The sequence below is a fragment of the Terrapene carolina genome, unplaced genomic scaffold (genome assembly GCF_002925995.2).
Source record: "Terrapene carolina triunguis isolate 2854851 unplaced genomic scaffold, T_m_triunguis-2.0 Scaffold112, whole genome shotgun sequence".
NCBI classification, from domain to species: domain Eukaryota; kingdom Metazoa; phylum Chordata; order Testudines; family Emydidae; genus Terrapene; species Terrapene triunguis.
Window position 1 is genome coordinate 8704719 of NW_020664463.1, and position 14359 is coordinate 8719077.

At 43.9% G+C, this 14359-nt stretch overlaps 1 protein-coding gene across 1 annotated transcript in view; it reads right to left on the reverse strand.

The window, feature by feature from the left end:
• ITPR2 (inositol 1,4,5-trisphosphate receptor type 2) overlaps nt 1–14359 on the reverse strand; it is a 346451-nt gene that overhangs the window by 52615 nt on the left and 279477 nt on the right. The window contains exon 46 of the mRNA XM_026652241.2: nt 1197–1304. Within this exon, the coding sequence (XP_026508026.1) occupies nt 1197–1304 (108 nt within the window). The remainder of the gene's footprint in view (nt 1–1196; nt 1305–14359) is intronic.

A 14359-nucleotide genomic window follows, 5' to 3' on the forward strand; every position in this document is an offset into this window, starting at 1 on the left:
TGTGTGTGTGTGTGTGTGTGTGTGTGTGTGTGTGTGTGTGTGTGTGTATTGGCACACAATGAATGTAGCACTGTCCATGGGTGAGCTGACCCTTTAAGGGAGTCCTGGGTGACACCTCACCTGTACCTCTCAGTCCCAGGGTCATGTGATGGGGGCCTACGACTAGCAATTAGGCCAGCTGGGGGGGATATAAGGGCAGCCTAAGTACAGTCAGGAAAGAGAACCAGAGGAGCAGGAGGGTTGTAAGCGCGATGCTCCACAGCGAGACACCTGCATGAGACCCACGGTGAGAGAGGATTTGTGAAGGGGCTCTCCACAGGCTTGGCTGATGCCTCCTGCCACAAGGGGCAGAGGCCTGAAGAGGAAGAGGCTTTAGGAAATGCCAGGAGCAAAAACTGGGTTTGGGAAGGAGCTAGTGAGCCCAGCAGGAACTGACAGAACTTTGAAGAATGGGGAATGTATGGCTTTCATTTAAGATGACATTGAACTGTGATTTTCTTTTAATAAACCAGACCCCAAGAAGGATGTGGTTTGACATGAGAGTCTACGTGCAATTACTCACCCTTAATCAACTAGATTTGCATCAGATAGTCATAGTTTCCAAATAACAGCCCTGCGCACCTCGCAGGCATGTCCCCTTAAAGCTGCCACCCTTGAACTCTACACCTTCTGCTACCGCCAAAGTCATGAAATATTTTTTCATCCAACAGGTGAATGCTGTTTACAATATGGAAAGGAGCTGATGAACCAGACCCACCTCATCCTGTTAGGCAAAGACTGCACGGAATCTTCACACCATTTCAAAAACTTCTTTTTAACCACAGCCAAAATTCTCATTTGATCCATAAACCTCCTTAGCTTGAAAAGCAGGGCTTATGTGACTGACATGCTACTATTCTTGTCTCTAAGACACTGCTGCTATCCCCAGTCGTCATTTCCATAACAAGAAATGTTCCGTATCCCACAGGGGAGCAACAGTAGGACAATTGTTTGAAATACACCAAGCCAATTTTAAAGAATATCCAGGCCTTTTTTCCCTTTCCCAGTATGATATTACTCAGCTTTTTCCCTTTCAAAATAAGCTACCCTATTTAAATATGTTTTGTTCTTCAGGAGAAATCGAAAGGAGAAGCTCTAGTAGGAAGCAAACTGGCCTCAGACCACAATAGTTTCCCTTTTGGTGAGCAATTCTTTACCTCAATCTGTGCTGTGTGATTGGCATAGTACTTCAAGGCTTCATCTCCTTCATCTGGATCAGACCCTGGCTTCAGCATCTGCTGCAATGTTTTATTGTGGCGAGCCAACTAGAAAAAGAAGACATCTGATTTATTTCCTGTTCTCTGGTTTACCATCTCCACTTACACCCACCTCCCAAACATATCCCAATGGGCGTCTTTCTGTAAATAATAACCCAAAATGCCATTTGCTGATAACCACATAAATAACTTGGTGTTAAAAAGCCAGTTTAAATAAGCAAGTCTTCAGCTAAGTTTTATGAATGCCAACTCTGCCAGCAGTCCATGACTTTTTGGAGGGCTTTTCAGAGACACCAAAAAGTTAGAACAGCAGCACTGCCCAGTTAAGTTCAGATACAAAATCTGCATACCTTTGACAGTGCTGCTTTTCCAAAGTAGGTAATTACATTCTAAATTTCCCCCATGATTTCAAATGGATAAGTTATTCTTCAATATGCTGTTGTGCGGTGCTCCTGGTCCTGTTAAATAACTGATGTTTTCCTACCCCAGAGACAGCTGCATCTCCATGTTGGGCAAAATGACTCAGTGTATATATCAGGGGTCGGCAACCTTTCAGAAGTGGTGTGCCGAGTCTTCATTTATTCACTTTAATTTAAGGTTTCACGTGCCGGTAATGCGTTTTAATGTTTTTAAAAGGTCTCTCTCTATAAGTCTATATATTATATAACTAAACTATTGTTATATTGTAAAGTAAACAAGGTTTTCAAAATGTTTAAGAAGCTTAATTTAAAATTAAATTAAAATGTTGATCTTACGCTGCTGGCCCGCTCAGCCCGCTGCTGGTCTGGGGTTCTGTTCACCTAGGCCGGCAGCGGGCTGAGCGGGGCCTGCCGCCGGGACCCCGGCTGGCAAGGGTCCGGCAGCCAGAACCCCAGACCGGCAGCGGACTATGCAGGGCCGGCGGCCGGGACCCCAGACCGGCAGTGGGCTGAGCGGCTTAGCCTGCTGCCGCTCAGGGGTTCCATCCGCCGGCTCCTGCTGGCTGGGATCCCAGCTGCCGGACCCGCTCAGCCCGCTGCCGGTCTGGGATCCTGGTCCTGCCCATATACAGTGGGTACCTACCTTCTCCCTGGTTCTGGCCCATTCTCTTCCTCTCTCTCTGCACTGAGCTGAGGGTAGGAGTGCACTGAGCACAGGGCTGGGGGTGAAGGAGCAGGCTGGGGGTTGGGATGTAGGGTCTGGCCAGGAGCTAGAATGAGGGAGGGGGCTCAGGGTTGGGGCAGGAGATTTGGGTGTGGACTGCTTACCTGGGCAGCTCCCATTTGGTGCAAGGGGTGCAGGTGGGAATGTTTGTGTGGGGGGGAGTGCAGGAGCTCCCGTTTGCTCAGGGTGGGGGTGGAGATGTGGGCGCTGCAAGAGTCAGGATGTGGGGGGGTGCATAGGGTGTGGGGGGGACTGGGTATGTGTGGGGGTGCCAGAGTCAGGGCTGGGGTTGTGGGTGGGGTGAAGGAGTCAAGCAGAGGGCTGGGTGTGTGTGAGGGGAGTACAGGGCTCAGGGAAGGGGTCTGGGGTGTGTGTGGGACTGCAGGGCTCAGGGCTGGGTGTGTGTGAAGGGGGTTCAGGGCAGAGGGCTGGGTGTGTGGGGGGTGCAGGGCTCAGGACAGAGGGCTGGGTGTGTGTGGGGGGGGTCAGGGCAGAGGGCTGGGGGTGTGGGCTGGGGTCGTGGGCTGGGGTCGTGGGGTGCTCACGGCAGGGGGCTGGAGGGGATATGCCCCTATTCCACCCCCCCTTCCCCAAGGCCCTGCCCCCGCTTCTTCTCTGCCTCCGCCCGGAGCAGCAAGCACCCTGACTCCACTCCTCCGCCATCCCCTCCCTCGCAAGGGCCATCAGCTGATCGTCCGGCAGGGAGGGAGGGACGGAGAGGAGGAGGAGGGGCAGGAACCCAGCACACTGCGGGAAGAAGCAGGACCAAGCTTCTGCCCCCTGCCCCCGCGGGAGGGAGGCGGGTGGAGGGCGGAGAAGAGCGGGCTTGGCCGGGCTGGGCAGGATTTTTAATGGCACGCTGCTGCCTGCCGTCTTTGGCATGCGTGCCATAGGTTGCCAAGCCCTGGTATATATTCAATAAAGTACTTTAGGTCTTGTTAGATGTTTAAAGGTCTTAAATGCAAACGGTTTGTTGTTATTGAGACAACAGCAAATAGACTCATGAAGTTATAGTACAAGTCCTTTACCTAATGAGAAACTTGAACCTAATTTTAAAAACTGATGAGCTGCTATGGAAGATGGCAAATAGCTCTTTTGTAGCAGTTTTCATCAATAGATCTCAAAGCGTTTTACAAAGGAAGTCAGTATCGTTAGCCTCATTTGACTGATGGGGAAACCGAGGCACAGGGAGGTGAAATGACTTGCCAAAGATCATCCATCAGGACAGTAGCAGATCTGGGAACAGAACCCAATTCGCCTGAGTCCAAGTCCAGTGCTCTACTAAGCCACAAAAAAATAGTGGGCATAGTATAAGACCTAAACCTACCCTCCTCAAAGTGACTGATGTAACAAGGCTGTAAACTAGCAATGATCATTACAGAATGTAGTTTGGAACTACAAGCGCCAACGCTATCAGATTGTTAATTTATTTAGATTTTATAGCCCCAAAGAGGGGCAATAATCCATTCTAGCAGTAACACAGGTGTGAACAAATGTTACACTATCTGTGTCTGAAAAGGATAGCTTATTGCTAGGCTATTAGGATATTTGCAAACCTCATTCCTCCATTTTTTATCTAATAACAACTCATATGTATGCAATTTATCCAATACATTGAGATTGCCAAGAACCAGTGGACAAATTGAATTTATTCTTAATCTGGGAATGTACTTACAAAGTAAAAATGACAAATATTAAATGATGCATCAGAAAATAAGAGAATGGGGAAAAAAACAAACAAAAACCCAACCAGAAAAACGTATTTCCTATGACTTTGTAGTTGAATAAAATGCTGTTCTGCCCCTAGGCTGGAGCTTTGGAATTTCTACACTGGATCAGCTCATTGGTCCATCTAGTCCAGTTCCCTGTCTCTGAAAACAGTCAGAAGCAGATATTTCAGAGGAAGATGCAAGTAACTACACAGTAGACAATTATGGAGTAACCTGCCAATAGGGAAAATTTCTCCCCATCCGTCAATCAGTGGTTGTTTTATGCCACGAAGCAGAAGGGTTTAGATCCCTTATGCATTTTTTTATCCTAATACAACTGTGGATATTCTCATTAGTCATAGTTTTACACAGATTTTAAGGCCAGAAGGGACCATTGTGATAATGTAGACTGACCTCCTGCATAACAGCCATAAAACCTCATCTAGTAATTTCTAGAGCAAGCCCATATTTGCTGTTTGAGCTATAGTATATCTTTTAGAAAGCTATCCAGTCTTGATTTAAAGCCTTCAAGTAAAGGAGAATCCAACATATTCCCAAGTAAATTTCAAATCTTCCTATGCGCAATAAGATCTGGCCTCAATGATATATTGTGGAAATGAGTTCAACAGGCTACATGGGGGGTCACGAGCTGTCAGCCTCTACCCCAAACTCTGCTTTGCCTCCAGCATTTATAATAGTATTAAATATATTAAAAAGTGTTTTTAATTTATAAGGGGGGATCACACTCAGAGGCTAGCTATGTGAAAGGGGTCACCAGTACAAAAGTTTGAGAACCACTGCTCCACACCATTTATCATGCTGTATATATCAGTATATTGTCCTCTCTTGTCTCCTTTTCAAATACAAAGGAAAAAAAACACTCTCTCCTCATACAGAAGTGTCTCTGTGATTAAATAATTTTTTATTTCCCATCTCCAATGGCCCTCTATTTTGGCTGTACCTTTAATTTGAGACAGAATGAACACAACTGAAGAGAGAACTGCTTTGGGTGATGAATTATTACCAACAGAAGCAAATTTTCATCTTGCTATAATACAGAAAAACTTTGCCTCTATATTGACCATTTTCCTCCGCTGTTAACCATTAAGAATTTCTTCTCTATAATAGAAAAATAGTTGGAAATTGGTTTACAATGTCTTATGACTGGAAGTCCAAGTCTTAAAAATGATGTTGCTTTGCAGCAAGATGTGACTACTAACCATCTGTAAATTCACAAATGTCCATCAACATAATGAAAAGCTTCACTTACAAATGTATTAGAACATGCACTGCCCACAGTATAGGAAATGTTTCATACCAACCATGTGAACTTTCAGAATATAGCACTTTCTTTTTATTATAGTTGCGTTTTAAACTTTTCACATTTTACTGTAAACATATTCCACGATATGTATCAATAACTGAAGCTCAGATTAATCACAGAATCATTTGGGCTAGAAGGAACCTCTATCCCATTTCTTCTGTGCTGTGACAGGATTGACTGTTTTATACCCAATCATTGATTTATAGATGGATATCAAGTGTAGCCTTGAATCTCTCTAGTGATGGCAATGAGTCACTGTGTCAGGTGAGCAGAAATACTGGGTACAATAAATATATTAGCAGATCATTAACGGTTTTGAGAGAAGCATTCTCAGAACCAATTGAAAACCTTTGTATAATTCATTATCAGATCATCGTGCATGTGAAGAACACCCAGGTTCTCTGAAAACTTGGGCAAACAAAGGCTTTGACTACACTTGGTTTAGACTGCAAGCACTTTGGGGCAGGGACCGTCTTTTTCTTCAGTGTTTGTACAGCGCCTAGCACAATGGAGTCCTGAGCCCTGACTGGAGCTCCTAGGCTTTATAATAACAACACTTGGGATTCAGCAGGCAGTGGGCAGCAACCTTAACGCTGCAGGAGTGCAAATCTGAGTAGGACTGAAATGAGGGTAAACTCAACTAGTATAAATGGTGGCTTTTCTTGTCCACTCGTGGGGTTTACACTGGTGCACTACACCATTGAAACTGACTGACTGCTGAATGGGGTACTGACAAGGCCAAAGTTAATATTGGAGAGAGGCAAAATGATCTGAAGAATAGGTTTGGGATTTCAACGATGGTCTGAGTGCTGCTAATAAAGAACATTCTTGAAAGACTGGGAAGTGCTGACACAATTTAAGGAGCCCTGACAGAGCAAAAGGAAAATCATTTTAAAATTGTGCACCGTGGTTCAATGTAACATGTTCTTAGTCACACACAATCTCAGTAGTCATAGGATTGTTGTCTATCTATATCTTTCTGTTGTCTTGTCTAGATTGTAAGCTCTTTGGGGGCAGCGGCTGTATTTTTGTTTTATCTTTATACAGTGCCTAGCACAATGGGGTACTGGCCCATGACTGGGGAGCCTGGGCATTAGAATATATATAAAATATAATTATAAAATGAACTAACACGTGGTACTGGCAACAACCTGCCAAGGTCCACATTTAAAAGACAGAGACCCAATAGGAGAGAGAGAATAAAGGCAAGATAGCACAAGTCTCTTACTTTAGCAAACCATAACATTGTCTATAGCTCTATCTTCATGCCTGTACATTTGTTATGTAAAGAATTTATAGGGCCAGATGCGTAAAGCACTCTATGCCAGCAGCCCCTTGCATCCGTGCAGAGCTTTCCATAGGATCAAGGCCATAGTAATAACAGTGATAATGTAGGTTTCAGAGTAGCAGCCGTGTTAGTCTGTATCCGCAAAAAGAACAGGAGTACTTATGGCACCTTAGAGACTAACAAATTTATTAGAGCATAAGCTTTCGTGGGCTACAGCCCACTTCTTCGGATGCATAGAATGAAACATATAATGAGGAGATATATATACACACACACATACAGAGAGCATGAACAGGTGGGAGTTGTCTTACTTAATTGGCCTCTCAAGAGTTGGTAAGAGAAAAAAGTAAGAAAGAGAAAAAAACTTTCACTGGGTGCCTAATACAGCACCCAGTGAAATCAATTGAAAAATGCCAATTGATTTCACTGGGTTTGGATCCATCAGGTTCTAACGGAGGTTTGGTGAGGTAGGAGGGGTCATATAAATGGTGTTAGAAACAACAGGTTGATATAGATGGTGGACATGAGTCTCAATTTATATTACAGTTCCTTTATACCACTATAGCAAAACAAATGTGCAAAAGTGAATGTAAATATAATTTATGCCAACTTTAAGGCCCCTTTCCACTGCCAGAAGGGTGTAAAGGGGCTTTGGTGTTAATGAGAGTCAGGCCTGGTATCTTACAAAATAACTGGGTAAAATGTCTTGAGTTCTTCTGAGAGAGTCAGTTCCCTGGAAACGTGCTGAATAAAAGTTTTGTAGATTTTATCTTATATGTTTTAATTCCTGGGGAAGAGTGCTTTAAACTCTGGCTTGAGTTCTGAAGGAATTCAGATATGAAATTGCAGAACTACTAACTGTGGTAGGTAAGCTATCACTTAAATCAGCCTCTGTACCAAGTGACTGGAGGATAGCTAATGTAATGCCAATTTTTAAAAAAAGATTCCAGACGCGATCCTGGTAATTATAGGCCAGTAAGCCTAACTTCAGTGCCAGGCAAAATTGGTTGAAACTACAGTAAAGAACAAAAGCATCAGACACATAGATGAATATGATTTCTTGGGAAAGAGTCAACACAGCTTTTGGAAAGGGAAATCATGCCTCATCAATCTATTAGAATTCTTTGAGAGGGTCAACAAACATGTGGACAAGGGTGATTCAGTAGATGGAGTGTACCTGAACTTTCAGAAAGCCTTTGACAAGTTCTCTCATTAAAACCTCTTAAGCAAAGTAAGCAGTCAAGGCATAACAGGAATAGTAATGGAAGGTCCTCTCATGGATCAGTAACTGATTAAAAGACAGGAAAGAAAGAGTAGGAATAAATGGTCAGTTTTCACACCGGAGAGAGGTAAATAATAGGATTCCTCAAGGATCTGTACGGCGACCAGTGCTACTTAACATATCCATAAATGATCTGGAAACAAAGAAGTGGCTGGAAACAAAGAAGTGGCAAAGTTTGCAGACAATACAAAATTACTCAAAATAGTTAAGTCCAAAGCTGACTGTGAAGAGTTATAAAGGGATCTCACTAAACTGGGTAACAAAATGGCAGATGAAATTCAATGCTGATAAATGCAAAGTAATGCACGTTGGAAAACATAATCCCAACTATACAGACAAAATGATTGGGTCTAAATTAGCTGTTATCACTCAAGAAAGAGATCTTAGAGTCATCATGGATTGTTCTCTGAAAATATCTACTCAATGTGCAGCAGCAGTCAAAAAACAAACAATGTTAGGAACCATTAGAAAAGGGACAAGTAATAAGACAGAACATATCATAATGCCACTATATAAATCTGTGGTATACCAACCCCTTGCATACTGTGTGCAGTTCTGGTTGCCCCATCTCAAAAAGGTATATTAGAATTGGAAAAGGTACAGAGAAGGGCAACAAAAACGATTAGGAGTATGGAACAGCTTCCATATGAGGCGAGATTAAAAAGATTGGGACTGTTCATCTTAGAAAAGAGGCGACTAAGGGGGGATATGATAGAGGTCTATAAAATCATGAATGGAGTGGAGAGTGTTACCTCTTCACATAACACAAGAACGAGGGGTCAGCCAATTAAATCAATAGGCAGCAGATTTAAAACAAACATAAGGAAGTACACCTTCACACAAGGCACAGTGAACCTGTGAAACTCATTGCCAGGGGAAGCTGTGAGGACCAAAAGTATAACTGGGTTCAAAAAGGAATTAGATGAACTCCTGGAGGATAGGTCCATCATTGGCTATTGGCCATGATGGTCAGGGATGCTACCCCATGCTTTGGATGTCCCTAAACCTCTGACTGCCAGAAGCTGGGACTGGATGACAGGGGATGGATCACTCAATAAATTGCCTTGTTCTGTTCATTCCCTCTGAGGCATCTGGCACCAGACACCGTCCGATGACGGGATGCTGGGCTAGATGGACCATTGGTCTGATGCAGTCTGGCCATTCTTATGTTCTTAAACCAATATAAACAAAAACAGCTTCTGTGTCTAGAAGTGTTTATAATTTAGGATGTATAATGTTTAACCTCACTTACTATTAAGAAATGATATTATAAACTGGAAAAAATTCTCCTATTTAAATTATTCATAAAACATTTTCATATTTATTCCACTGGTAACACTGGTCTACAATTTTTGAGAAGTCGTCTGCTTCAGAGATAAAATGTGCTATTTATTATGTATTTTGATGTGCTGAATTCAAATATGACAATTAAAACAACTGATTGGCTACTGTTTCTAAGATATTTAAGTTTTTACATTTTATGTCTATGTATATTGTGTAGATAGTAGAGTTTTAATCATAAATTGTAAACCTAGGTCTTTTCATGTGTTTATGGTTGCTTTACATGATATTTCACCTGTCCTGTTTATGTAACACTTTAAAAATCAGCAAAAGGGTTATATAAATAAAATTTATTATGAAACAAAAGGCAAAAAACTATGATGTACATAGTTTAGTCCTATTCAGTGTCTACTCGGCGCTTCTTGGCTTGTCTCTTGTATTCATTAAATGGAGCATCTCTTGTCACTGTCCAGCAATAGTCTGCAAGCATTGATGGGCTCCATTTGTCCTGATAGCGTTTCTCCATTGTTGCAATGTCCTGATAAAATCGCTTGCCGTGCTCGTCGCTCACTGCTCCGCAGTTTGGTGGAAAAAAATCTAGATGAGAGTGCAAAAAAAATGTATCTTTAGTGACATGTTGCAACCAAGGCTTTTGTATGCCTTGAGGAGGTTTTCCACCAACAACCTGTAGTTGTCTGCCTTGTTGTTTCCGAGAAAATTTATTGCCACTAACTGGAAGGCTTTCCATGCCGTCTTTTCCTTGCCACGCAGTGCATGGTCAAATGCATCATCTCGAAGAAGTTCACGAATCTGAGGACCAACAAAGACACCTTCCTTTATCTTAGCTTCACTTAACCTTGGAAATTTTTCACGGAGGTACTTGAAAGCTGCTTGTGTTTTGTCAATGGCCTTGACAAAGTTCTTCATCAGACCCAGCTTGATGTGTAAGGGTGGTAACAAAATCTTCCTTGATTCAACAAGTGGTGGATGCTGAACACTTTTCCTCCCAGGCTCCAATGACTGTCGGAGTGGCCAATCTTTCTTGATGTAGTGGGAATCTCTTGCATGACTATCCCATTCCCAGAGAAAACAGCAGTACTTTGTGTATCCAGTCTGCAGACCAAGCAAGAGAGCAACAACCTTCAAATCGCCACAAAGCTGCCACTGATGTTGGTCATAGTTTATGCACCTCAAAAGTTGTTTCATGTTGTCATAGGTTTCCTTCATATGGACTGCATGACCAACTGGAATTGATGGCAAAACATTGCCATTATGCAGTAAAACAGCTTTAAGACTCGTCTTTGATGAATCAATGAACAGTCTCCACTCATCTGGATCGTGAACGATGTTGAGGGCTGCCATCACATCATCAATGTTGTTGCAGGCTACAAGATCACCTTCCATGAAGAAGAATGGGACAAGATCCTTTTGACGGTCACGGAACATGGAAACCCTAACATCACCTGCCAGGAGATTCCACTGCTGTAGTCTGGAGCCCAACAGCTCTGCCTTACTCTTGGGTAGTTCCAAATCCCTGACAAGGTCATTCAGTTCACCTTGTGTTATGAGGTGTGGTTCAGAGGAGGAGGATGGGAGAAAATGTGGGTCCTGTGACATTGATGGTTCAGGACCAGAAGTTTCATCCTCTTCCTCTTCCTCGTCTGACTCAAGTGAGAATGATTCTGGTGCATCAGGAACCGGCAGTCCTTCTCCGTGGGGTACTGGGCGTATAGCTGATGGAATGTTTGGATAATGCACAGTCCACTTTTTCTTCTTTGACACACCTTTCCCAACTGGAGGCACCATGCAGAAGTAACAATTGCTGGTATGATCTGTTGGCTCTCTCCAAATCATTGGCACTGCAAAAGGCATAGATTTCCTTTTCCTGTTCAACCACTGGCGAAGATTTGTTGCACAAGTGTTGCAGCATATGTGTGGGGCCCACCTCTTGTCCTGATCTCCAATTTTGCAGCCAAAATAAAGGTGATAGGCTTTCTTAACCATAGTGGTTATACTGCGCTTTTGTGATGCAAAAGTCACTTCACCACAAACATAGCAGAAGTTATCTGCACTGTTCACACAAGTACGAGGCATCTCTGCTCACTTTGGCTAAACAGAAATGTGTCCCTTTGCAAAATCAAACACTGACAAATAAGAGAGCACGACACTGTATGATTTCTAGAGCTGATATAGGGCAATTTGTTCAGCAGAGTGATGTAAGCTTCGTTATGATTGCATCATCCATGACTTCTAGGAATAACATGATGCAATTCATATCATGTATGATGCAATACCAGCTTCAGATTGCATCATTCATTGTTTTGCCTAAAAAGCAAGTACTGTCCAAACCCAGTCATAGATTTATTCATAGATCCAGTCAAAGATGTATTTTAGTCATTTCTGGTTTAAATTGAGATCCCTTCCCTTTATAACTCACTTATCCTCCGCCATTCCCAAGTCAAGGGTCGTATATACTGATCCAATAGCATATCTTGAAAACTAGAGCCAATCAACAATTTTAAGCATCATTTTCGTTCTCAGTGACCCAGAATTAGTAAAGTTTGACTACATTTATTTAAGAAGCATTTTGGCTGTAGAGCAGTGTAATCAGACTGTGTTGCCAACCTACATAACACTAGAATTTATCCAGCGTGAAAGGGATCAAATGAGAGCAGCAGAGTAAACTGCATAATCTCAGATCTGTCCCACCTTGCTACTGCAAAAATGCTCCTGCAGCTGTGAGTAGAAGCAGATAGATCCTTGAAAGCTGCTACTGCTTGTGCACTGCCTCTTAAAGAAGAAGGCTCTAGGGAACAGTGTGCAAGCTATCCCTTTTTTCCCCAGCCCTCTTGGTAACTCAATAGAGCCACGAAGCTGCATAAGATTTGGTACCACAGCATCACCATTGATGGTTCCTCCTGCCAACCCAAGGAACATTTAGCTTTCTGCTGAGAGATAGAATGAGGAAGAGAAGCCACTGAGGAAAGGAACCAGAGAGACAAAAAGGACTACAAAACAAAAAAAAGAGTAAAACAAGATAAGAAGGAAACAGAAAAGGACAGGAGAGAGAAAATGAGGCACAGGGTCATGGGACATGGGAGTATAGGGGAGCTCATAGGCCAATTCATTGTATATGGGAGAGAAAAGACTGAGAGCCATTAGTGAAGAAAGAAAGAAAAACTGAAGTATCACCTTAAACATAATTAAGCAGAAATGTTTATTCCAGCTGGCTCTGATAAACAGTAATGATGACTTCTCAACTCCCCATGTTCCAATAAGAATTGAATAGAGTTTTCACCAATGCACAGGACAGCTTCCTTTCCAAAAGTCATTACAGTTTCATAGAGCAACACCTTTGTACTTTACCCAAAGCAAACAGTCTGTTAACAAACATTGGGAACATCTGGGATTGAGCAAAGGGAAACCCTAGAATCAAGTATTAAGAGATTTTCATTCAGATGATTATACAGTATATAGTAGTTGAAAGAGTTCAGAGCCAATCTTCCCCTGGCAGCTTGTGATATCAGCCAGGCACTGGAAGTTCAGGCTCTTTGGATTCTCAACTGCTGACTTTCCCAGACTTCTTGTGTAACCTCTGACAAATCACCCAACCGCTTTGGGCCTCCGTTTCCACATTTGTAAGATGGGAATAAATTATCTAGCCTACAAGGTAGGAAGAATTAAAGCCTGTGAAACACTGACATTCTCACATGAGAGAGACTACTGTAGTTAAGTACAAATTATTCTTGTTATAATGTTTGTGTAGCGGGATGGTAACCCCGCTCGGGTCCAGAGGGAGCTGTGGCTGGAGAAAGCAGCCTTTAGGCTGAGCTGATTGGGGGAAGTGGCGGCAGCTGGGGCCACGCCCCAAACAGACTCAGCTGGCCCTATAAAGTCCAGGGCAGCCAGAAGCTCAGCAGTCTCTCTCTGAGTGCAGAGAGAGAAGGGCCTGGCTACAACAAGCTAGGGATAGCGTACCTGAGTGGAGCAGGGCTGGGGACAGGCTGAGGAGCTGGGGAGCTCCAGCCTGGATAGCCCCAGGCTGCGGCCTAGCGGAAGGCCAAGGGGTACTGGGGGTTGCAGAGGGCAGCTCAGGGCTAGGCTAAGGCAGCAGGTCCAAACCCTCCTTGCCAGTGATGAGTGGCCTATACTGCAGTCTGCCCCAGGGAGCGGGGGCTAGGTGGTGACTGGCAGTGGCCTAGTGCTGAGGCAAGGTGGGGATAGTGGGTGGGGGTTCCCCTGGGAGGGGAGACCTAGCATGTGGGTACTGCCTGGGGGCAGCACCCAGAGCAAGGGGCACCAGGGTCCTGGGAGGGACACGGGAGCCCAGAAGAAGACAGGTGGATCACTGGCCTGCAGAGGGTGCTCTAGAGGCTGGAGAGCTAATTCCCTGGATGACCAGCAGGAGGCGGCACAGGGGTGAGTCCACACCTCTACAGTTTGTAACTCTCTGAGCATTTTGAAGTCATGTTTCCTCTGTTTCTTTTATGCCTCATGAGAGCAGCATGAAGACCAGGAAAAATTATTTCCACATACTTCAGTGAATTAGAAACCCAACTGCAAATTGTCTTATTCATCACCCCTTTTACTAGCAAAGTTTGTGGGAAACTATTTTCAGGCCCGTAGCTAAAATTTGTTTCATGACAAAACAAAATTCATTTGTGGAGGAAGTGTGAGTATCAGGCCGTAGCATAGCAGCCTTTTTAGACTAACCTCTGTGAACTATGTGAGTGAAGGAGGTGGATGGGATGCAAGAGGGAAAGACCTAGGAGATGAAGGAGGAGCAAAGAATGAATGAGGGGAGGTGGAGGACAAAGAGGAGTGGAGACAGGACTGGGAAGACCCCCTCCTTACCAATGGGGGGGGAGGGCTAATTCACAGCCACTGCAAGGGGGAAAGACCTCAATCACTTGCAACTTCTATGAGAGGCCAATGAACCAAAGTGCCCAGAATAAGTGGACACTATGGGCTCATCTGAAAGCCCAGTGCACTGAGCAGCAGCCAGCCAGCAGAAAGCAGTGCCCACCCCAAGCAGAGGTAGGTTCCTACCCACAGGATCCCCCACCTGCAGAGTTG